The 26761-nt window shown below is 35.5% G+C and overlaps 1 protein-coding gene across 1 annotated transcript in view; it reads left to right on the top strand.

The window, feature by feature from the left end:
• DIAPH2 (diaphanous related formin 2) overlaps positions 1–26761 on the top strand; it is a 986776-nt gene that overhangs the window by 481342 nt on the left and 478673 nt on the right. Inside the window, exon 21 of the mRNA XM_053891427.1 lies at positions 6646–6885. Within this exon, the coding sequence (XP_053747402.1) occupies positions 6646–6885 (240 nt within the window). The remainder of the gene's footprint in view (positions 1–6645; positions 6886–26761) is intronic.

The following is a 26761-nucleotide window of genomic DNA, read 5'->3' as shown; positions in this document are numbered from 1 at the left end:
CTGTGCTTCCTATTATTTCTAAGCTTAGTTATCCAACATATTCCCTTATATACCCAGATCCTATAATAGAGATTCAACTCTTGTCTATCAGTGTACCCTGGTCTGATTGTAAAAATTAACACTTCTGATTATAGAAAATTCTGTTAGTATGATCAATGAATACTGATTCGTGGCTACTGTAAAGAGATTAATATAGCATTGCCTCCTCCATGGTCTCCAGATTTTACATTAACACATTTTCAATGATAACATTTATAATAGTAAATATATATTATGCATTAAAACTGGCTGAAGGGAGCACAACACAATATTTACAGTGTGTTCAATAGATAGTGAATGCTGTTTCTCACCAAGCCCTGAAAATACATTCCTTAATTGTGAATGAGAGAAACTTTCCCTCAGGTTTGGTAGAACAATCCATGGCCATGGTTTCTTTTTGGGTATTTCTGAAAATGAAGAAAGAGGATAATAACAACAATAGCTATTGTTTTACTTAGTGTCAGCTACTATGAGAGGAGAGTTACACATAGCATCTTATTTAAGTCTGACTGCAACTTGCATGGGTTAATTAAGGAATGAATTTTACTAATGGGGAAATGAAGTCTAACAAACATTAGGTAACTTATACTAGGTCATAAATTAGAAAGTAGTAGAACTGTAGTTCAAATCCAGGTCTGTGTAACTCAAAATCCCTATTTCTTTCACTGCAACTTGCATTATAAGTCTGGAGAGTGCAGGGAATGGTTTCTCTCACTCTCTGAGAATTAGGGGAAAATTTCTGTCAGATCTATTCTTCAAAATAATTATACAGGGCTCTGCATTTTGGCCCCGTATCAGATTGAGCCTGGGCAGTATTGTTGGGATATCCCATATGGTAGCAAATTACTTTATGTGGGAGGTAGGATACCCTCCTCTTTACCCATATAACTCTATTATGATACATTTTAATTCTCTCCCTAATCCAGCACTTTGCTGATTTCGGAGTTCCTATTTGTATGAATGAATTCATTCACTCTTTTTATAGTTATTGTCCTAAGCCATCTGTCATATTTATCACCTTCTATGCCCTAACCTATGTTGTAGATGGTAAGTGAAAGAGGAAATTTTGTCAAATCCAAGGGCAACTCTGACCCCTTAAAATGTACAACCTCTTCCCAAATCAGGGTGACTGATGATGGGTTATATCTAGTAAGAACAGTTCAACAAAGCTAATTCCCTAGAATTTCTGTTTGATATCTTAGCTGGAGAACTATTGTGGGGACAGTGAAATATTATTATTATCTGTTAAGTTTGTTCAGTAGACAATCTGGTGTCCTACTTGCGAGATCTGAAAACTGGCTAGGCAGTTAAGAACTACTTTTAAATATTTAAATGTCTAATATATGCAAGACCCTGAGCTAGGTGCTACACAAGGTGCAGTCTTTGACTCTTCTCTCTATGTACTCACCTTATCAACAACCTTGCTTCCTATAGCATCTGTTTGGATAACTCCCCAAATCTGCCAACTCTAACATTTACTTCCTCCTAAACTTAAAGGCTGAATTTCCAAAAGCTACCAGATATAATAATAATACCTAAAACTCAAAATGTCAACAAAGCAGTATTAGTTTCCAATTATAGAGGTGTCATTTTACCATTTATATGAGGATCTGTAGGACGGGGAAAGGCTGGAGGGATCAGAGAGCACATTTAAATAGTCTATTTTAATAATTCAACACTGAAGTACATAAAACTTAAGCTTGAATGACGAAAACGGAAAATAAGAGACAATTATAAGAAACTACTCAAGTTAAAATCTAGGCAAAGAATGATATTAAATTACATTATGTTTACCAAAATGTGATGATCATCCCAAAATTTGGAAGCTTAATAATAGCTTAATAATGGAAAGCTAGTAGTGTCTTTGTTAGTAGTATATATATGTATATGGTAACAGCCAAGTGATATTTTTATTTGTGGATTAGCACCCTTTACTCCACCTTTCCACAAGTCTAGAAGCAGAGTGAAATAGAAGGAAGTAATATTTATGGATCATTTATTTGGCTCCTATCTAATTATCAAAAGAAGACTGATCCAGTAATTTCTCATGCCTCATAGATGAAGAAACTGAAGAGTGGAGAAATTAGGTAGATTAGTTTCACAGGGTGAGAAAATGTGAAAGTTTCTAGATTCTATCTTTAACTGAATTTGCTACTAAGATGCACCTTACCTGCACCAAACACTGCCTCAATCCCTGATTAGGTTGCTGTAGTATAGGCAGCAGAAGATCAGGGGAAACACTTTCATCTAAAACAAAGCAACAGACCAAACATTAAACTGCAGCAAACCAGCATCTCCTTCTGCCTTCATTAATGCCAACCGTGTTCTACCTCAAAACAGACTTAAAACCTTGGAGTCATCTTTGACTATCTTCTCTCATAACTAATGCTAAATCCTGTTGCTTCTTCCTTAATCCCATCTCTCATATCCGTTGCTTCTTTCCCCTTCCTACTGTCAACATTGTAGCTCACTACCTGTTTCCTAGGCCATTTTGAAGAGAGAGTACTAATGCTCTCTCTGTTACTAACCTGTCCTTCAACCAATCATACATACTGTTCCCAATGTGATTTCAAGAGGCATTGTGGTGTAATAGTTGAGAGTTTGGGTTATGTGACCTGAATGCCTGAGTTCAAATCTCCAGGTCTTTAACATACAACTTGACTTTGCACAAATCACTGAGTATTTCTGTGCCTCACTTTCCTAATCTAGTGCTAATAACTTTTCCTAGGATCATTTTGAGACCAAATCAGTTAAAACATATTTATAATACATATGCATAAAAATGTCTGGCACAAGGCACTTAACACATGTTAATCACTGTTATTGTTACTATTATTATGATATTGCACTTTTGGTCACATTATTTCAGTTAGAGGTGGTACTAAAAAATTAAATATTAAAAAAAAAATGATTGAATCCATGTTCTCTTGATTTGTGGACCAAAAACTGAAATATAAACCCTGGAAAGGATAAAAATATGAATGAAGACAAGTAGTACTAGAACTGAAATAAAATTAAAAACCCATGTGAGCCTAAGGTTTAAATCACTGGTTGATCTGGGACCAATGCCACCCTGGTGAGCTGGGTTCCTATAAGCCCTATAAAGCATGGCCAAAGGGCATGTACATAATGACTAGCACCTGATCACAGTAGCTCTAGGGCATTTTTAACCATCAGAGAGACTGAAAAACGACTTCCTAAATACATAAAATGATAGAAACATGTGTGTGTGCAAATGCTTGTCAGTTACCAATGAAAGGAAAGGAAAAATAAAGTGGGGAGGGATTTAGAGAGAGTAGTGGAGGCATAAAGAAAGGCAGAAAGTCATAGAAACTTAGGTTCCCACGCAAACGTACACCAAGAGATTTGTGCATTCATGGTGATAGAGACTTTGATATGGTTAGCTTCCAATTTCATGGCCTTTACATGGACTCATTGGGTACTTTGGTCCACATTTTTCCCCTAGGTATATGCCTCATATATTCCCAAGTATAAATCTTTTCTCACACCATTGTTTCTACACCCTTTTGGCTCCAGTTTTTGCACTCACTCTCACTCTCTCTTCTTCTCTTTCTCTCTCTCTGTCTCTTTTTCTATCCATTTGTGTCACCTCTACTGTGAAGTTTTCATTAAACATTGTAGTCCTAAGAGTTTAAGTCAGAAAACTCTCTAGCACTTAATTTCTGTTTACCCATCTAGAATCATATGCTGGTTCTATCACTAACTATAGTTATGAAGTGACTGTGTTATGAGTTTTAAGCTATATTGGAAACTTATGGTTTGCTAGTATGTCTTATACTTACCATGTGAGTGCTGAAGAAACTGTAGGATGGTTTGTATAATATTACCCTGGTCACATAAAAAAAAAGAACTCTTGATAAGTAATAAGATCTAAATAAATATAGTAACAGGTGGATATTCCCCACATCCTTTTATAAATCTACCTATAAAAAGCATGAGAGCATATAATGGGGTAAGAAGAAGGCCAAGTTAATCTTTGGGGACACATATACCCATGGTTAATGCACAAGTTCATTTCAAAAGGCAACTGACATGGGGCGCCTGGGTGGCGCAGTCGGTTAAGCCTCCGACTTCAGCCAGGTCACGATCTCGCGGTCCGTGAGTTCGAGCCCCGCGTCAGGCTCTGGGCTGATGGCTCGGAGCCTGGATCCTGTTTCCGATTCTGTGTCTCCTTCTCTCTCTGACCCTCCCCCGTTCATGCTCTGTCTCTCTCTGTCCCAAAAATAAACAAAAAACGTTGAAAAAAAAAATTTCAAAAGGCAACTGACAGAATGCGAAAAGATATTTGCAAATGACCTATCAGACAAAGGGCTAGTATCCAAAATCTATAAAGAACTCACCAAACTCCACACCCAAAAAACAAATAATACAGTGAAGAAATGGGCAGAAAATATGAATAGACACTTCTCTAAAGAAGACATCCAGATGGCCAACAGGCACATGAAAACATGTTCAACGTCACTCCTCACTCCTCATCAGGGTAATACAAATCAAAACCACACTCAGATATCACCTCACACCAGTCAGAATGGCTAAAATGAACAAATCAGGAAACTATGGATGCTGGCGAGGATGTGGAGAAATGGGAACCGTCTTGCACTGTTGGTGGCAATGCAAAATGGTGCAGCCACTCTGGAAAACAGTGTGGAGGTTCCTTAAAAAATTAAAAATAGATCTACCCTATTACCCAGCAATAGCACTGCTAGGAATTTACCCAAGAGATAAAGAGTGCTGCTGCATAGGGGCACTTGTACCTCAATGTTTATTGCAGCACTTTCAACAATAGCCAAATTATGGAAAGAGCCTAAATGTCCATCAACTGATGAATGGATAAAGAAATTGTGGTTTATATACACAATGGAATACTACTTGGCAATGAGAAAGAATGAACTGTGGCCTTTTGTAGCAACGTAGATAGAACTGGAGATTGTTATGCTAAGTGAAATAAGTCATACAGAGAAAGACAGATACCATATGTTTTCACTCTTATGTGGATCCTGTGAAACTTAGCAAAAGACCGTGGGGGAGGGGAAGGAAAAAAAAAGAGAGGGAGGGAGCCAAACCACAAGAGACTCTTAAAAACTGAGAACAAACTGAGGGTTGATGGGGGTGAGAGGGAGGGGAAAGTGAGTGATGGGCATTGAGAAGGGCACCTGTTGGGATGAGCACTGGGTGTTGTATGGAAACCAATTTGACAATAAATTTCATATTGAAATTTTTTTTTAATTAAAAAAAAGAAAAATTATGAACTATGCCTTGCTTCCATATGAAAGTAGATATGATCTATTCAACAGCTCATTTGCTTCTTTTGAAGGGTACTTTGTGGCTTAAGGACTTTTATGTTGTCAAATTATTTTTATCTTATCTACAAGATATCTCAGTGCCTACTCTGTGCCTAACATTTATATTCAAGAAACTAAACTATACGTGCCAAAAATAAATATAATTAGAACTTTTAATAATTTATTTTCATTGTTGGTGTGCTTGTGTTGTTCATATGTGTCTATCCCCATCTCCACCTCTGTCTCAGAATTAATTTGGTGAATGAAAGCTATTAAAATGACTTGGAGCTATAGGAAATTAACGACCAAAAGAAATTATTATCATAGGAGCTATACCAAAGGGAATAGAGAACATGCACGAATACTATGAAATAAGTAATTAAAACCTAACTTGAACTGTTTTGAAGAAAACCAATATAGAATTTTTGAATAATGTACTTAAAAGTAAGTTGATGTGATTTTACCATAACCTAATTATATAGCATCAACATTTTGTCAAGTAGAAGAAATTCTTTAGAGCATATATAAATATTTAATATATTTGGTGAATAGAAATCATAGGTTTAAAATTATTAAATGTTCAATCAGACCTAGTCTTCTGATTTCAAACAAACAGCATAGTAATAGATAATTTCTTGGGAAATGTGGTTCACTTTTCTGTCATCATGCACATCTTTTATCTGTGGCCACCCTATTCACTCAAGCTCAATTTCATGTTTGTAAATTTTCATAGTTCACCTCAAGGACAAATTTTTGGCAGTTTAAATGCTATTGATGACTTATGATTATGGAATTAACAAACAGCAAATGTTTAGCTTCAATAACATTTTCTTACTGTTATAAGGATGATTTGTTTAAAACTGAACAACTAACTTTTTAAAATTTTTATTAAAATATTCCTTTGGTGGGGCGCCTGGGTGGCTCAGTCGGTTAAGCGTCCGACTTCGGCTCAGGTCATGATCTCACAGTCCGTGAGTTCGAGCCCCGCGTTGGGCTCTGTGCTGTCAGCTCGGAGCCTGGAGCCTGCTTCAGATTCTGTGTCTCCCTCTCTCTCTGACCCTCCCCTTTTCATGCTCTGTCTCTCTCTGTCTCAAAAATAAATAAACGTTAAAAATATTAAAAATAAATAAATAAAATATTCCTTTGGAATTTCTAAAACAAACCAAAACAATGTTTTTTGAGACCCAGAGAAAATTCATTTTATGCAGAAATTTTACAGTACAGTCTATAAAGTTATCTCTATTGGAGAGTGAAATAACAGGCTTTATATATATGTTCTTATAGAGCATTTCTTATCTTACAGATGAGCTCAGTGAAAATGTTGCGGCCTCGTCTCAATAGCATTCTATTCAAGCTCACGTTTGAAGAACATGTAAACAACATCAAACCAAGCATCATAGCAGTAACTCTTGCCTGTGAAGAACTGAAGAAAAGTGAAAGCTTTAACAAACTTTTAGAGTTAGTTCTTTTGGTTGGAAACTACATGAACTCAGGCTCGAGAAATGCCCAGTCTTTGGGTTTTAAGATCAACTTCCTTTGTAAGGTAAGATAACATTTTAAGGTAAGATACAATAATAGTTTCATCTGTGAGAAGGGTCACTCTAAATAGAAAGGTACACAAGCCAAAAAAAAAAAAAAAAAGTACGCTTTAAAAGAGTGAATGTTATGGTAAGTGAATTATATTTCAATTAAAACAGATATATATATGTATATATATATATATGTATATATATATATATAATTTTAGTGCAGTAAAGTCTCAAAGATATTGCATATCCTTTTGTAGTATAGTACTAAACTTTCTCATCATATCTTACTGGAGTTTGTAAATAAAAAAAAAATTGCTTTTTATAAAGTAGATGCAATCTTGTATTTCATTCCCCTTGTACTTCTTTTATGTCTCTCCAAAAGGTATTTGAGGAGCTAAATGTAATGAGGTAAATAGCCAGAAACTTCTTTTTAAGCATGCTTTGCTTGTTCTAGTCTAAGCCAACAAAACTCTTTATTGTTGAACAGTGTTGTGTTAGTTAAGTTTATATTAGGTGTAGTCCATTAACTAAAACTTGAAAGAAAATCAAGTGACAATCATCTTATTGTTTTGATCAATAATAATGATTGACCAAGTCATTTCATGATATTATTTTTGAGATTTTAATTCTTGTGAGAAGTACAGAAACAGAGAAACCCAGAGGTGATTGTATATGCTCATTTCTAGGCTAAAGTGAACCACTTTATTCGAGAGAAAGATCTGTCTGTTACAAAGAGAAAGATGAATAGACTCTGAGGTAAAGACCTGTGAGAAAGCTGGAGAGAAAAATAAATCTGAAAACAAGCAATCCCTCTTTCACATCTCGCCATGCTTCCACTCTGTTTTCTTCTCACATCTTAAAACACTGCAGAACTTTAGTTAGTTCTTGAATGAGATTATAACAAGAATCCCGAATGTAAGAGTGGATATAAATTTCTTTTCTATTCATGCATTAAATAGATGTATATGAAATATATGTGGAACAGCATTTTAATATGTATCAAAAGTGATTTGCTTCTGGCAGTTCTAACTCAGGCAAAGAATAACATTTGTAGTAATAGGATATATAGTGAAATTGTATATGTTTACTCGTGATTTATTTTTGAGGGGTGTGAGGAAAGAGGGCCAGAAAGATAGGAAAGATCATCTGGATTGCTAGACCTGGTAAAAAAAAAAAAAAAGTTACTCCCTCTTCTTGTGATATTAGGGGACATTTGAAATTATTTGATAATCATAGAATAAGGCAATGCTTGTAATAAATGGAATAAGTCATAGCCAGATTTGTAGGATAAATCTAAACATTTAATACATTTTCATTCTTTGCATACCATATACTCAGTACTAATAAAGTCATCTCTTATGAAGATGCTACTTGTTTTGAGTATATGCTATATGCATAGTGAGTGAATCTTGAAGGTGTTTTTGGTGAATGATTATAAAAATATTATAAATTAAAAGAAAAGATCAATGGAAATTTATATTGTATGCCTATTTCACATTTGATTCATATAAAGAAGACATTTAAAACAAACTCTCCTTATTTGAATAAATATGTACCTTTTTAAGTGTCTTAATTTCACACTATTGCAATTAATTACATGAAGTGATTTTTTGAAGCAAGAATGAGTAAATCATTTATACACCAGAACAAAAGATTATATTCATCTCACAGAAGGATTTTATAGTTACATCTTATATTTCAGAGAAAAGCTTCTTCCTGTCATCTACCACTCAAATAAAAGTTCTTCCATACAGCACTGATCTGACATCTATCACTAGAGGTATGCTCAAAGGATTCAGCACAAAGATTTTTGACAACTTCAAATAAAATAAAAATAATCTTGTGGGAAATACTATCATGTAGTAATAGATGTTCTAAAAGAGAAGAAGTGAATGTTTTAAAATGCCCCCTTCCCCCACCCTCCACTTTTCAGTAGGATTTTATCTTCAGGGAAATACTTGTCATTGACAAAGAGAAATATCATATATATGCATGATATTCCCCTAATGTCTAATATTAAAAGGATGCTCCTGGAATACAAAGGATTCTGAGTATGTAAATGTCTAAAATGACAGAAATTTACCAAAGTACGTAGAAATAGTTAGCTTAGGTTTGTAATCTGTTCAAACGTGAATTAACTACTGATGTATGATTAGCTAGAATTGCTGTTAAAGTCCAGTGATAAACAATTACTGGTTGATTTTTCTTATTTTTTTTCCTTAAAGAATCATAGAGGGAACTTCCTTTGTAGAGTGATGATAATGCTTCAAAAACTGATACCATTTACCCACCTAAATTACTCTAATGATAATTTCCTTTCTCAGTGAATTTAAAACTATAAATCTGCTCTTCACAAGAAGCTATAGAGTATGTTAAAATATTCACTTACTTAAAAAGGAGCTATGGTATAAGCAGTTAAGTTTATCAGATGTATTTTGTGGTAAAATAATATTAAAAATTCAGATGGTCACAGTTGGCTTCTATAATATTTGGGAAGAAAAGGAAAACAGATGTGTTAACCTAAATGTCAAATATAACTAAATGGTATCATTACTATAAGTACTACCCTCACCACAAAATGCTTTGTTAATTTGCAGCAGTGAATTATCACTTTGTGAGTCACCAAACCAGGGTTCTGAACTGTAATAAAAGTCATTTCCATGCATATAAGTTCCCAATGTTAGCTTGGCCCCTGCTTGCCTGTTGATTACTAAAATTTTAACCAATAGCAATGGTGCACTTCAGGGTCATTTATGTTTTCAGTAATATACAATAATGTATATAATCTGCATAAGAACAAAACATTTGAGAGGTGCCTGGGTGGCTCAGTCAGTTAATCGTCTGACTCCTGATTTCGGCTCAGGTCATGATCTCATGGTTCATGAGTTTGAGCCCCGCATCTGGCTCTGTGCTGGCAGTGTGGAGCCTGCTTGGGATTCTCTCTCACCTCTCTCTGTGACCCTCCCTCCCTCTTCCTCTCTCTTTCCCTCTCTCTCTCTCCCTCAAAATAAATAAATCAACATTTTAAAAAAAGAACAAAATATTTAAAAATACTTAGCACTCCCCATGCACTAAACTTTGTGGGTATATCAGATAAGGATCTTTGTTTGCAAGCAAGAGAAAGTGATTCTGCCTGATTTAAGGGGGGGGGGAGAAGGAATTTCTCGGTAACATATGAGATAGCTCAGTCAGAAGCTGAGGAAATGCTGAATAATTTGGCCTTTAAAAGAGCAGCAACTATGGCAGCTTTGAGAATACAGAGAGCAGTAACAAATGGAAAGTATTTTCAGGAAATTGTCTTTGGGCCTATTAACTCCAACCATTTTCCTCCTCTTTTTCCTGATTTTGATTCAAGTTCTTATTATAAAGACTGACTGACCTAGTGTGGATTAATTACAAGAATACTCCTTGTCCAAGGGAAAGTAAAGAACCTTGTTTAACAGAACTACCAAGACTACCTGCAATGGAAGAGTGGTCATGTCCTAAAGGATGCTGTTAATTAAAGATAGGGACACCAAAGATTAGGGGCAGATGAAGGGATATCAGGCAGACCCAAACAAAGGCAAAACAAAAGAGATCATTAGTACACCAGAGGGATACAAACAATACAGAAGACACACAGAAATCTCAAGAAGCTAGTGGTACAGTTAAATAGCCAGGAAATATACTACATACAGAGTATTGTGATAGGCAGATTGTATCACAAGATACACTGTCAATGAATATGAAGATTAATGGCCATTGAGATTGACAGGACTTCAGAGAGGGAGGAATTTTTGGTGATGGGGTGAGGATGAACAGTACTATAAAATGGAACAGAAGGATCTTGAAGGATACATAGAATTATGTTATATAAGAGAAGAAGCCATAACCTTACAAGATAGGAGAAAGCTGGACTCAGAAATTTTGCTTTAGCTTCCATTTTGCCCATTACTAAGTAAGCCAGATTTTCATGGCTGAGTCAGTTACTCTTTATGAAACCCAGTTAGTCAACTATAAATGAGGAAATGCAGTGACCCTTGTTTATTTTGTTATATAGGGTTTTTTTCAGGGTCAAATAAAATGATTTTTGTCAGAGTTCTTTGAAAAATTATAATGTTAAATGGTAGTAGTTCTTTTATGAGATTATTTATTTATTTTAAGAAGGAGAGAGAGACCGATCATGAGTGGGGTGGCACAGAGAGAGAGTGAGAGAGAGCATCCCAAGCAGGATCCCGGCTGTCAACACAGAACCCATTGCAGGGCTCAAACTCACAAACCATGGCATCATGACCTGAGCAGAAACCAAGTCAGACACTTAACCCATTGAGCCACCCAGGCTCCTCAGTAGTAGTTCTTTTTAATGATGATAGATAACTAGGTATAATCATTGTACATTTGAAGATGAATTAGAAAACCACACTGTCTGGAATATTGGGTATATGTTGGGCACAAATGATAACATTAGTAGGCCAATTGTGAGAAGATTTTGAGTTATTTGTATACTAGTTTAGATAACCTGCCTTCATAACTTTTTAAAAAATCATTCACAATTCATCTCATAACTTAAGAAATCCACAGACCTTTCTTTTTCTGCCTTGAGTTAATATCCCCTTCATCCATACTAGTCTCACCCATACTAGTCACCCATTTCTAGTCATTCTAGTTGGACAGAGAGACATAATAAATCATGATACAGTAGGATGATGTGCTTTTGTACAGATTTGAAATAAATTATACAAAGAACCTGAAGAAAATATTTACATTTACTGTAGAAAAATTTTATATACATTTTATTTTAAGTCATTAGCATTAAGATGATAAGGTAGTTTTTTATGTGTTCCTTTTCCTAAGATTCATCATTTCTATAAAGTATGTGTAACATATAAAAGCCTTATTTTCTAGAGACTTTCACATGGTATTAGTGACAGAATATTGTAGGTATTACCCCAAGTACACAAAGGAAAGTCTACAACTCCCCCATAGAAGTTATAAGGAAAGTAAAAGAGGTTCAGTTTTAATTAAAAATAGATTACTTATCATAAAATATGATTTGAAAGGAAAATGACTACGTCCATGGAAGCAAAATGTGGAATATATAGTCCAAGAAAAAATCTACACACACACATACTCACACACACACAAAAAATCTAGGAAAAAAGTCCTATCTAAGTACTCTAAGAATTTCACATTTTATCATTCTTAGCTGAAATGAGGTGGATTGTTTCCATATAAATTTACAATGTTAACATAAGAAGGTGACTAGTCTTCAGTCTGCAGATAAGAAAACTGACACTCAGAGAAGGGAAATACTTTGGTTTGTGTATTGGTCAGCTCTGGCGTCCATAACAGAATACCACAGGATGGGTGGTTTAAACAACAGAACTTAATTTTCTCACAGTTTTGGAGACAGGAAGTCCAAGATCAAGGTGCTGGCCTGGTTGGTGTATGGTGAGACATCTTTTCCTGGCTTGCAGATAGCTACCTTCTTGCAGTGTCATCAAATAGCCTTTCCTCTGTGCCCCACATAGAGACAGAGAGAAAGAGTTATATGTAAGTGATGAATCACTAAAGTCTATTCCTGAAATTATTATTACACTGTATGTTAACTAAGTTGGATTTAAATTAAAAAAAAAATAGTTGAGAAAGTGCAGGAGAGCTCTGGTATCACCTCCTCTTCTTATAAGGACACTAATCCTATCAGATTAGACCCCACCCTTTTGACTTTATTTAACCTTAATTACCTCCTTAAAGGTCTTATCTCCAAATATAGTCAAATTGGGGGTTAGTGCTAAAACATGTGGATTACTCAGGATTGGGACAATCCCAGGCAACTCAGGATAGTGGGTGGTCACTTAAGTTATGAAAATAGAGGTAGGGTCCTAGCCTCCTAATAATGTTCCACTTTCTCTCTTTTTTAAACATGTAACTGAAACAGCTTGTCTTTTGCATTTTTATAGTGTCTTTCACTCCTCTTCTTCATCTAGTTTTTGCTCTTTATTCTTCTCTGGTTCCCATTGCACACTTTGAACACATTACTATAGAATTGTTTATACTTTAATTATTTTATTTCTCATTCTCTTTGAAGACGCAGAACTTATGGAATTTGGATGTATATTGTAGTCTACATTAAATCCCCAGGGTCTATTTTATATGAAGCCATCAGTAAATTACTCTTGAATGAAAGCCAAGAAATTTGATTAAATAAAGGGTTTGTTGTCAGTGTTTGGCATAAACATTAACTTTTTTTTTTTTAATTAGAGAATTTAGTTCCTCACAGATGCAAAAGTTATATTGTTTACCAGCAAAACTATTGAATATGTAATTGTCATACTGCTGTGGTTTATTTGTAAAAACATAAAAAATTATTGTTTGCTATAATTATAAACCAGCAATTCTACCTTCAAATATAAGTCAATAAATAAATACGGGACATTAATTTATAACCAAAGATATTTTAGAAAACAACCACTGTAGGATATACTGAAAGGCACCCCCCCAAAGTTCAATAAATCGTAGTCAGTATTCCACATATTTGGTTGCCTGTGTTACAGTTTATAAAGTGCTTTTCTTATGATTCAAGGAGGTGAATTATTATTAACCCATTTGCAAATTAGGAGACTAAAGCCCATTGAAGTAATGCAATTTTTCCAATTTGAAAAAGCTAATAAGTATCCAAGTTGAGTCTTAAATCTGTTTTCTATGTCCCAAAACTGGCAAGCATACTGTCTCTCACTGCACTGTAACAGAATGTTTGGTTATACATGGCTCATTTCAAGGAAGCATTACAGAACAATTCTGCCACTTATGGAATTCTAAAAATGGAGAAAATGACATGTAGATTTTCTTGATTCTCTGGTAGCATGTAAAATGAGGAATCTCTTTTCTTATTCAAATTGAATTGGAAGTAATTGCAGGCATATTAATAGAAAATTTCTCTTCCTGGGGTGCCTGGGTGACTCATTCAGTTCAGCATCTTACTTCAGCTCAGATCATGATCTCTGTGAGTTCTAGCCCTGCATCACAAGCTCCGTGTCAGGCTCTATGCTGACAGCTCAGAGCCTAGAGCCTGCTTCAGATTCCGTGTCTCCCTCTCTCTTGCTGCCCCTCTCCTGTTCATGTTGTCTCAAAAATCAACAAACATTAAAAAAAAATTAATAAAAAATTGAAAGAAGAAAATTTCTCTTCCTCTAATAGATTTTAATGTATCCAGGCATTAGAGCCTATATATTTGTAATAAAATAGCATTTAATAATCTGCATAATTATAGAGCTATCATTTGATTTTGTACGTATAAGTTCTCAGAACCTATCAGTTTTGTGTAGGCAAGGTTGGCTGCTGTTCTCAAGATTTTACAAATGAGAATCTTCTCTCCAGGAAGATAACTTACCCAGAATCACTCAGTGTCAGAGGCAGAGTTAGAATCTGACTTTTCCTGGGACTCAAATTATGTCAGTGGCTCAAGCTACTTTTAGAATTTGATGGTCTCTTTTGCTTCACTGAAATATGCTTTTTCCTATAAGAGAGTGTTTAGCATTACTTGAATTTAGGGAAGTTGTGGTTGATAGTTGGCTGAGAAGAAAATTGCTTTGAAGGATGTAATTTGTATTAGAAAATTCCATGTAAGGGAAGATTAGACTCTCTATCAAGTACAGGGTTGGATGGAATGTTTGATCTTCTTCCCAAACTTTCCATTTCCTCCCTGTGGGTCCTTTAAAATTTCCTTCCTGTGGGACTATTTCTAGGAAAGAGTTTTCAGTTGGTGATCTCCCTGAGTAGTTGTAATCAGTGACATAGATCCAAATGTATAGCAAAATACAGAGGAGCTCATTTATGTTACTTTGCATTTTAAAATGCCATCCTGTAAAATAGTGACACCCCATACTACTTGTTCATAATTTATGACCAATAGACACAAACATTTCAAGTTAAGGGTTTGTGTGTGCCACATTATATTATTCCATGTAGGAACATTTACCGTTTTTGGCCTCTGAAACAACTAACCAGCTGAGAATGATTTAAGGACGGGATATCATTCTCAGCTTTAAATGGTTTCCTTTGTTCAGCTTATATGATGGTTGACCTTTATTTAAGTCCATTGTGTTTTATTGAATTGTGCTTAATGGGCTCTCATCATTGGGGACCACTGAATAGTTTCTTGGGACCTTAAAGATAAATGCTGCACTATTGTGGTACTATGCCAGTGGGACATTTTAGATTCAGTTTCCATAATTGTGTCATGGGTTTTTGTTTCCCTCATTTCTTCAGGTAACTCAATATACCAAAATTCATAATTTTCAAACAGCAAGCATTAATATTACTTAAGTCAAAAAGTCCAAAAGTGTTTAAATTTATAGAACACTAAGTTTATTTTTTTAAGTTCTTTTAGTTCCCATATGTTACTTGTTATATATCCTAAAGCACATACTATTAATCAGTGCATGTGGATTTGTGCACATAGGCAAATGGTAGTACTAAAATATTGCTTCGATGGTCCCATTTCTCTAGTAATTAGGATGTTTGGATACCAGCTCAGAAATTCAATCCAAAGCCCTCACGTCTGATGCATTTCACACCATTTAAAATATAAACAAAACACAAACTACTTTTTCTGAGCTTCTTGTCTTTAAAAATGCAGCCCTCCAAAAGTTAGAAACATATGATCTTGGCTCCCTGATTTTGTGATCCCATGAACATACCACCATATGTTTTGAAGACTGTCCTCCAGTTAGAAAATCAGCTTTTCCCACTTCTAAGATGTAGAGTATGTAGTCTCTTTATCTCTGTACTATAGTGGTCTGTACATACAGATTGACATAAGTAGAAAGAACACTTGGTGAAGGTAGTATGTATTCCTGTCTTTACAGGTGCTTTCTTCTAAGATGTCCATCTCAATTTTTACAGATGGTCATGACATTGTAGAGATTCATGTTAATGTGTAGATGCATTATATCTTTCTCATTCTCTGTAGCCTGCATTATGGGACTGAGATGGGAGAAAAAGCAAACTGCTGTATTAGCATGAGGAAAGCTATATGATCATGTTGGGCACAGGAATTAACCATTTTTGTGGATATGCTTCAAATAGGTATACAGGCATACCTCATTTTATGCACTTTGCACTTTGCAAATTGTGTGTTTTTTTTTACAAATTAAAAGTTTGGCAAGCCTGTTTCAAGTAAACCTATAAGCACCATTTTTCACTTGGTGTCTCTGTGCCACGTTTTGGTAATCCTCAGAATATTTAAAACTTTTTCATTGTTTGTTATAGTGATCTGTGATCAGTGATTATGACTTGCTGAAAACACTGATAATGGTTAGCTTACAGTATTTTTTTTTAAGTTTATTCATTTTTGAGAGAGGTGTGAGCAGAGGAGGGGCAAAGAAAGAGGGAGACACAGAATCTGAAGCAGGCTCCAGGCTCTGCGCTGTCAGTACAGAGCCTGATGCGGGTCTCGAACCCACGAGCAGCAAGATCATGACCTGAGCCCAAGTCAGATGCTCAACTGACTGAGCCACCCAGGCACCCCAGTTTACAGTACTTTTTAATCAATTAATTAATTAATTACGTACATAGGGGTTTGTTTTTGACATAATGCTGTTGCACACTTAACAGACTACTGTGTAGTGTAGACATAACTTTTATATCTACTGGGAAACAAAGAGGTCCATTTGACTTGCTTTATTGCAATATTCACTTTACTGTGGACTGAAACCAAACCTGCAATATCTTTGATGTATGCCTATAGTTATAAAAGCATATGTCTATCACAATACCTTTTTTGAAATTGCAACTCTGATTAAAAGAAGTTCATACATCTACTCTCCTACTTGCCTCTAAAAATACACATCTCCTGAGCTTATTTAAAGATGTTTCTCTAAGTTGAAGTATTTATTGATTTACATTCATTGGTGCCAATTATCTTATATTTTAAATGTAACACTTGTTTGCTTTTTCAGAATCTGATTACATATGTTTAGATATTACCACATGTACAACACTATAAGCTGTGTGAAAACTTCATTATAACCACTCCCCACAATTTTTGGTTTACAAAATTATCTATAGAACACTAGTTTGTAAATGGAATCTGTCTGATACAGACTTGATCAGTATTCCTTGTTTTTTTTCTTTTAAATATTAACATTATTCAATCCAGAGAACACTAGTTTGTAAATGTAATCTGTCTGATACAGACTTGATCAGTATTCCTTGTTTTTTTGTTTTAAATATTAACATTATTTAACCCATTCCTTTTTTTTAACTTGTTTTATTTTTTATTTTTTTTTTAATTTACATCCAAATTAGTTAGCATATACTGCAACAATGATTTCAGGAATAGATTCCTTAGTGCCCCTTACCCATTTAGCCCATCCTCCATCCCACAACCCCTCCCGTAACCCTCAGTTTGTTCTCCATATTTATGAGTCTCTTCTGTTTTGTCCCCCTCCCTGTTTTTATACTATTTTTATTTCCCTTCCCTTATGTTCATCTGTTTTGTCTCTTAAAGTCCTCATATGAGTGAAGTCATATGATTTTTTTCTTTCTCTGACTGACTAATTTCACTTAGCATAATACTCTCCAGTTCCATCCACATAGTTGCAAAGGACAAGATTTCATTCTTTTTGATTGCCGAGTAATACACCATTTTGTGTGTGTGTGTGTGTGTGTGTGTGTGTGTGTGTGTATCACATCTTCTTTATTCATTCATCCATCGATGGACATTTGGGCTCTTTCTGTAGTTTGGCTATTGTTGTTAGTGCTGCTATAAACATGGGGGTACATGTGTCCCTTCAAAACAGCATACCTGTATCCTGTAGATAAATGCCAAGTAGTGCAATTGCTGGGTCGTAGAATAGTTCTATTTTTAGTTTTTTAAGGAACCTCCATACTGTTCTCCAGAGTGGTTGCATCAGCTTGCATTCCCACCAACAATGCAAAGGAGATTCTCTTTCTCTGCATCCTCGCCAACATCTGTTGTTGCCTGAGTTGTTAATGTTAGCCATTCTGACAGGTGTAAGGTGGTATGTCATTGTCGTTTTGATTTGTATTTCCCAGATGATGACTGATGTTGAACATCTTTGCATGTGTCCATTGGCCATCTGGATGTCTTCATTGGAGAATTGTCTATTGATGGCTTTTGCCCATTTCTTCACTGGATTATTTGTTTTTTGGGTGTTGAGTTTGATAAGTTCTCTCTATAGATTTTGGATACTAACCCTTTATCTGATATGTCATTTGTAAATATCTTCTCCCATTCTGTTGGTTGCCTTTTAGTTTTGCTGAATGTTTCCTTCACTGTGCAGAAGCTTTTTATTTTGATGAGGTTCCAGTAGTTCACTTTTGCTTTTTGTTTCCCTTGCCTCTGGAGACATGTTGAGTAAGAAGTTCTGTGGCCAAGATCAAAGAGGTTTTGCCTGCTTTCTTCTTGAGGATTTTGATGGCTTTCTGTCTAACATTGAGGTCCTTCGTCCATTTTGAGTTTATTTTTGTGTATGGTGTAAGAAAGTGGTCCAGGTTCATTTTTCTGCATGTCGCTGTCCAGTTTTCCCAGCACCACTTGCTGAAGAGACTGTCTTTATTCCATTGGATATTCATTCCTGCTTTGTCAAAGATTAGTTGGCCATGCGTTTGTGGGTCCATTTCTGGGTTCTCTATTCTGTTCCATTGACCTGAGTGTCTGTTCTTGTGCCAGTACCATACTGTCTTGATGATTACAGCTTTGTAGTACAGCTTGATGTCTGGGATTGTGATACCTCCTACTTTGGTTTTCTTTTTCAAAATTGCTTTAGCTATTTGGGGTCTTTTCTGGTTCCATACAAATTTTAGGATTATTTGTTCTAGCTCTGTGAAGAATGCTGGGGTTACTTTGATAGGGATTGTATTGAATATGTAGATTGCTTTGGGTAGTATCGACATTGTCACAATATTTGTTCTTCCTATCCAGGAGCATGGAATCTTTTTCCATTTTTTTTTTTTTTTTTTTTTTTGTGTCTTCAATTTCTTTTGTAAGCTTTCTATTCTTTTCAGTGTATAGAGTTTTCACCTCTTTGGTTAGATTTAGTCCTAAGAATTTTATGGGTTTTGGTGCAACTGTAAATAGGATCGATTCCTTGATTTCTCTTTCTGTTGCTTAATTTTTGGTGTATATGAGTGAAACCAATTTCTGTGCATTGATTTTATATCCTGCAACTTTGCTGAATTCATGTTTCAATTCTAGCAGTTTTTTGGTGGATTCTTTTGGGTTTTCCATATACAGTATCATGTCATCTGGAACGAGTGAAAGTTTGACCTCCTCCTGGCCGATTTGGATGCCTTTTATTTCTTTGTGTTGTCTGATTGCAGAAGCTAAGACTTCCAATACTATGTTGAATAACAGTGGCGAGAGTGGACATCCCTGTCTCATTCCTGACCTTAGGGGGAAAGCTCTCAGTTTTTCCCCATTGAGGATGGTGTTAGCATTGGGTCTTTCATATATGGCTTTTATGATCTTGAGGTATGCTATCCCTACTTTATTGAGAGTTTTTATCGAGAAAGGATGCTATATTTTGTCAAATCCTTTCTGCATCTATTGAAGTGGATCATGACATTCTTGTCCTTTATTTTATTGATGTAATTAATCACATTGTTTGTTTTTCATTTTTTCATTTTTTTCCCATTGAGGATGCTATTAGTGTTAGGTCATTCATATATGGCTTTTATGATCTCAAGGTATGATCCCTCTATCCCTACTTTCCTGAGGGTTTTTATCAAGAGAGATGCTGTATTTTGTCAAATGGCTTCTCTGCATCTATTGAGAGGATCATATGGTTCTTGTCCTTTCTTTTATTGATGTGATGAACCACGTTAATTGTTTTGCGGATATTGAACCAGCCCTGCATCCCAGGTATAAATCCCACTTGGTCGTGGTGAATAATTTTGTTAATGTATTGTTGGATCCAGTTGGCCGATATCTTGTTGATGATTTTTGCATCCATGTTCATCAGGGAAATTGGTCTATAGTTCTCCTTTTTAGTGGGGTCTCTGTCTCTTTTTGGAATCAAGGTAATGCTTGCTTCATAGAAAGAGTTTGGAAGTTTTCCTCCCATTTCTATTTTTTGGAACAGTTTCAAGAGAATATGCGTTAATTCTTCCTTAAATGTTTGGTCGAATTCCCCCAGAAACCCATCTGGCCCTGGACTCTTGTTTTTTGGCAGATTTTTGATTACTAATTCGATTTCCTTACTGGTTATTTTTATATTTTATATTTTTTATTTTTCTTCTTGTTTTTATATTTCTTCTTGTTTTATTTCTTTATATTTTTATATTTTTATATTTTTATATTTTATATTTTAAATTTTATATTTCTTCTTGTTTCAGTTTTGGTAGTGTATATGTTTCTAGGAATTTGTCCATTTCTTCAAGATTGCCCATTTTATTGGCATATAATTGCTCATAATATTCTCTTATTATTGTTTTTACTTCTGCTGTGTTGTTTGTGATCTCTCCTCTTTCATTCTTGATTTTATTTATTTGGGTCTTTCATTTTTCTTTTTGATCAAACTGGCTAGTGTTTTATCAATTTTGTTAATTCTTTCAAAGAACCAGCTTCTGGTTTCATTGATGTGTTCTGTTTTGTTTTGTTGTTTTGTTTTTTGTTTTTTGGTTTTTTTTGTTTCAATAGCATTAATTTCTGCTCTAATCTTTATTATTTCCTGTCTTCTGCTGGTTTTGGGTTTTATTTGCTGTTCTTCTTCCAGCTAATTAAGGTGTAAGGGTAGGTTGTGTACCTAAGATCTTTCTTCCTTCTTTAGGAAGGCCTGGATTGCTACATACTTTTCTCTTATGACCACCTTTGCTGTGTCCCAGAGGTTTTGGGTTGTGGTGTTATCATTTTAATTGGCTTCCATATACTTTTTAATTTTCTCTTTAACTTCTTGGTTAGCCCATTCATTCTTTAGTAGGATGTTCTTCAGTCTCCAAGTATTTTGTTACCTTTCCAAATTTATTCTTGTGGTTGATTTTGAGTTTCATAGCATTGTGGTCTGAAAATATGCATGGTATGATCTCAAACTTTTTGTATTACTTAGGGCTGATTTGTGTCCCAGTATATGGTCTATTCTGGAGAATGTTCCATGTGCACTGGAAAAGAATGTATATTCTGTGGCTTTAGGAAGAAATATTCTGAATATATCTGTTAAGTCCATCTGATCCAGTGTGTCATTCAAAGCTATTGTTTCTTTGTTTATTTTTTTATTAGATGATCTGTCCATTGCTATTTGTGGGGTGTTGAAGTCTCCTACTATTATGGTATTACTATCGATGAGATTCTTTATGTTTGTGTTTAATTGATTTATGTATTTGGGTGCTCTCACATTTGGCACATAAATGTTTACAATTGTTAGGTCTTCTTGGTGGATAGACCCCTTGATTATGATATAATGCCCTTCTGCATCTCTTGATACAGTCTTTATTTTAAAATCTAGATTGTCTGATATAAGTATGGCTACTCTGGCTTGCTTTTGTTGACCATTAGCATGATAGATGATTCTCCATCCCCTGATTTTCAATCTGAAGGTGTCTTTAGGTCTAAAGTGGGTCTCTTGTAAACAGCATATAGATGGATCTTGTTTTCTTATCCATTCTGTTACCCTATGTCTTTTGATTGGAGCACTGAGTCCATTGACATTTAGAGTGAGTACTGAAAGATATGAATTTATTGCCATTATGATGCTTGTAGAGTTGGAGTTTCTGGTGGTGTTCTCTGGTCCTTTCTAATCTTTGTTGCTTTTGATATATATATATATATATATATATATATATATATATATATATATTTTTTTTTTTTTGATATATATATCAATATATACCATATATATATATATATACCAATATAGATATATATTTTGATATATATATATATATATATATATATAGGTGTATATATATATATATATATATATATATTTTGGTATATATATATATTTTGGTATATATATATATTTTTTGGTATATATATCTATATATACACACACACTTTTGGTATTTGTGTGGTATTTGTGGTATTTTGCACACAACTTTTGGTTGCTTTTGATATATATACACACACACATACATACATCTTTTCTCCGCTCAGAGAGTCCCCGTTAAAATTTCTTGCAGGGCTAGTTTAGTGGTCACAAATTCCTTTAATTTTTGTTTGTCTGGGAAACTTATTATCTTTCCTTCCATTTTGAATGACAGTCTTGCTGGATAAAGAATTCTTGCCTGCATATTTTTCTGATTCAGCACATTGAATATATCCTGCCACTCCTTTCTGGCCTGCCAAGTTTCTGTGGATAGGTCTGCTGCAAACCTGATCTGTCTTCCCTTATAGGTTAGGGACTTTTTTCCCTTGCTGCTTTCATGATTCTCTCCTTGCCTCAGTATTTTGTGAATTTGACTATGATATGCCTTGTTGATGGTCGTTTTTTGTTCAATCTAATGAGAGTCCTCTGTGCTTCCTGGATTTTGATGTCTGTATCTTTCCCCGGGTTAGCAAAGTTTTCTGCTATAATTTGCTCACATAACCCTTCTACCCCTATTTCTCTCTCTTCCTCTTCAGGGACCCCTATGATTCTAATGTTGTTCCTTTTTAATGAGTCACTGATTTCTCTAATTCTTAAGTCATGTTCTTTTTCCTTAATCTCCCTCTTTTTTTCTGCTTCCTTATTCTGTATGTTTGTCCTCTATAATGCTGATTCTCTGTTCTCCTTCATCCATCCGAGCCACCGCTGCATCCATCTGTGATTGCAGCTCAGTTATAGCATTTTTAATTTCATTCTGACTATTTTTTACTTCTTTTGTCTCTACAGAAAGGGATTCTAATCTTTTTTTCAACTCCAGCTAGTATTCTTATTATCGTGATTCTAAATTCTGGTTTATACACCTTGTTTGTATCTGTGTTGGTTAAATCCCTGGCTGTAGTCTTTTGGTGCTCTTTCTTTTGGGGTGAATTCCTTCGTTTTGTCATTTTGAAGGGAGAAAAGGAGTTAATGAGGTAGAAAAATTAAAATTGAAAAAATACATTAAAAATATTTAAATTAAAAAATTAAACACACATAGACACACATGCACACACAAATCTAATAAATGATGCTAGATCCTAGGTGTGTTTTGGTCTGGGTGTTGAAAGTGGTTTGATAGATTAGAGAAAAGAAAGGTGGGGGGTGGGGAAGGAAATCATTTAAGACACTGAAGTAGACTAAAATGAGATGATGGGAGGAAAATAGAATTTGAAAAAATTTACCCAAAAGTAAAGAACATAGTAGAAAAAAATTTAAAAAATATATTTGTAATAAAAATTAAAAATGAAAATGATTTTTTCTCTTTCTGTATTCAGGAAAAGAAACAAAAAAGAGAATAAAGAGAAATGAAAAAAAAAGAAACCGTTTGAAAATTTGAAAAAGTGAATACACTGTAGTAGACTAAAACAAAATGATGGAAGTAAAATAGAATTTGAAAAAAATTACATAAAGCAGAAAATATAGTAAAAATTTAAGGAAAATATTTTTAATAGAAATTGAAAGTAAAAATGAAGTTTTTCTGCACTCAAGAAAAAGAAGAGAAATCAAAAAAAGGAAAAAGGAAAAAAGGAAATCTTTGAATATTTGAAAAGGTGAATACACTGAAGTAGACTAAAATAAAATGATGGAAGATTGAATTTGAAAAAAAATTACACAAAAGTAAAATATAGTAAAAATTAAAAATGTTTATTAAAATTTTAAAATAAAAATGAAGTTTTTCTCTTTCTGTATTGAAGAAAAAGAAAAGTAGTTAAAAAAAAAAATAAAGGAAATTGAATAGATGGACCTGCTAACAGATTGAAGTAGGAATGAAATTACTTCATTTTCCCCTAGAAGTCAGACTATGTAGTGCTTTACAGTCCAGAAACTAAGTAGGTGGTGAGACTTGTGGTCTTGAAGAGCAAGGTTAGCCTAGTTGGCCAGGCTCAGTGTAACGGCTCTGTTCTGCACTAGATGGCGTTGCTAGCCTACTGGGGTGGATTGTTGCAGAGTTTGTAGGTGTGTTTGTGCATGCGCAGGAATGGCGTAAATGGCATCACCCAGCCACCCAGTCTCTAGTATTGGAACTCTGTTCTGCCCGGTTAGCAATCACGCACCCATACTGTGTCTTCAGCTTTCGTCCACTCCCTGCTTCTTTGCTGTCTGACCAAGCCCCAGGCAGTACCTCTCTCCCGAGTTTTGTCTCAGACGCGGCTGTTTTCCCCAGCCCCTTTCTTCTGAAGGACTGTGGCTTTGACCCATTCCACCCCTCTGTAGGAGGTATCACCAAGCAATGGCCAAATACCGGCTGCACCCAGGAATGCTTGCTGGACCCTGCTGCCACTGGTGCCCTGAGATTGCAGCCAGTTGCCAGCCAGCCCCAGAAAAAGTTCGCAAGATAGTGTAGCAGAAGCTTTTCAGGGATTATGAAAAATCACAACACACATCTGGCACCAGGCTTCACCCCTAATGACCTTGTTCCAGTACTAGCGAATGTGGCCTTTTTCTGGGGTCTGCTGGGACCAGGTGGCTTCAACAGTTTCTACCAAATGTCCTTCAAGCAGTGGAACCGCTTTTCCCTGTGTGGCCAGAGAACCTCCCGGACCCCACTCTGTTCCTGGGAATTTGACCTTCCCACCAGAGCACTGCCAGGTACCGAGCTGTGGTGTTGCAGACTTTGGGCTCCCCTTGTTTACAGACTTAATGGAATTTAAACCCTCTCCTTTCTCCTTTCACCCTTTGCAGTTTAGTCACTGTGGCTGTTTCCAATTTTCTACTTTCTCTCCATCTGTTTTTGGGGAGTGGTACTTTTCCCATATTCAACCACCCCCCCAACCCTGTCTCCACCCTCTCTCTGCCTGCAAAAGTGGCTCCCTGCCCACCGCTGGCTTCTCTCCCCAAGTTCACCTCTCTGCACCATGTACCTGCTCAATTCTGTGGTTTATATTGTGCAGATTGTTGTGTTAATCCTCCAATCAGTTTTCTAGGTGTGTAGGATGGTTTAGTGTTGGTCTGGCTGTATTTCATGGATGTGATACACACAAAAAACTTCCATGCTGTTCCGCCATCTTGGCTCCTCTCTGTTTTGTTTTGTTTTGTTTTGTTTTGTTTTTAATGAAATTTATTGTCAAATTGGTTTTCATACAACACCCAGTGCTCATCCCAACAGGTGCCCTCCTCAGTGCCCATCACTCACCCTCCCCTCCCTCCCACCCCCCATCAGCCCTCAGTTTGTTCTCAGTTTTTAAGAGTCTCTTATGGTTTGGCTCCCTCCCTCTCTAACTTTTTTTTCCTTCCCCTCCCCCATGGTCTTCTGTTAAGTTTCTCAAGATGCACGTAGGAGTGAAAACATATGGTATCTGTCTTTATCTGTATGGCTTACTTCCCTTAACATAACACTATAAATAAAGAAATTGTGGGTTATATATACAATGGAATACTACTTGGCAATGAGAAAGAATGAAATATGGCCTTTTGTAGCAGCGTGGATGAAACTGGAGAGTGTTATGCTAACGGTATTCCTTGTTGATACTCACTTCTTTGGAGACATTATTTTTCTTCTCACAAGATTATTTTATTATTTTACTTATATATGTGAAAATGTTCTGTCCTTTAAACACACACACATGCATGCATGCACTCACATACTCCACAGGCCCTTAAGTGATCATTATATTGGAAGCCTGTGCTGGTATCCCATGTTTTAACTTGTATGTTACAGTGAAGTCGGCCTCCCATATGTCTAGATAACTTGCTATCTAGGCAATATGAAAATATATGGTACCCAATTACCTTATGTACGAGCTATTCCTGGTCATTGTACTCTATTGTGCAACCACACGATCTTTTTGATATGGAAGAGATTCCAATTTTTAAAAGTTTAATATTATGGGACGGACCACGGAAAAGGAATTAAAACCCAGACCTAGGGGTGCCTGGGTGGCTCAGTCAGTTGAGCGTCCTCCTTCGGCCCAGGTCATGATCCCATGCTTCGTGGGTTAGAGCCCCGCGTCAGGGTCTGTGCTGATAGCTCAGAGCCTGGTGCCTGCTTCAGATTCTGGGTCTCCCTCTCTCTCTGCCCCTCCCCCACTCTGTCTCTCTATCTCCCCAAAATAAATAAACATTAAAACAAGCCAGACCAAGCCAAAAAGTGTTTGTGCATGTGTGTGTATGTGTGTGTGTATGTATAGAGATAGAGCAGGTGATTAAGAGAAAGAATGATAAAGTGAGAAAGAATCAGGGATGATATTCAGAATTGACTGATCAAAGAGAAATAGGATTGATTTAAATATGTCTTATGCATAATTTGACAAACTTGTAAAAGCACCTAAAAATGCAAATTAAGAGCTGCCTAATTATGCCAATTATCTTCACCAATAATAATTATTAAAAAAACAACAATATACATTTTTATATAGAATGATAGTGAGGGTTATAATTCATTTTCAGTGGAAGACTAATGTATGGCTTGACTTATGACTCTAAATACAGACACTTTTCAGGGAAGCAAAGAGAAATTAATACAACTATAATTTCTTCATTTAATTATTTTTCCTCACAAGATGATATAAAAAAAACACAACTTAATAACGTGCTATAACTATACTTGTTGAAGTCATTGTGACTAAACAGTAATTGGAATAGTAACTGTTGTGTTGGGTAGTATGGCCGGCAGAGAAGAGTTATTTTCTAGTTTACAGAAAAAAAATCCTTCTTTGGTTCTTGATGATTCCCCCATATATCAGGAGTGACAATAAACAATTTCAGCACTGGAGCAGACAAAAAAAAAAATAATGATTTATGGGACTAGCTGTAGATCTTGTTTCACCACAATGACTGTTTCCATAGAGGATTTTAATGAACCCATCTGGCTTAGTATTCTGAATTT

The sequence above is a fragment of the Panthera pardus genome, unplaced genomic scaffold (genome assembly GCF_024362965.1).
Source record: "Panthera pardus isolate Hobbes unplaced genomic scaffold, ASM2436296v1 HiC_scaffold_27, whole genome shotgun sequence".
NCBI lineage: Eukaryota > Metazoa > Chordata > Mammalia > Carnivora > Felidae > Panthera > Panthera pardus.
Note: the sequence above shows the minus strand (reverse complement) of the source record. Positions and strands in the feature narration are given on the sequence as shown.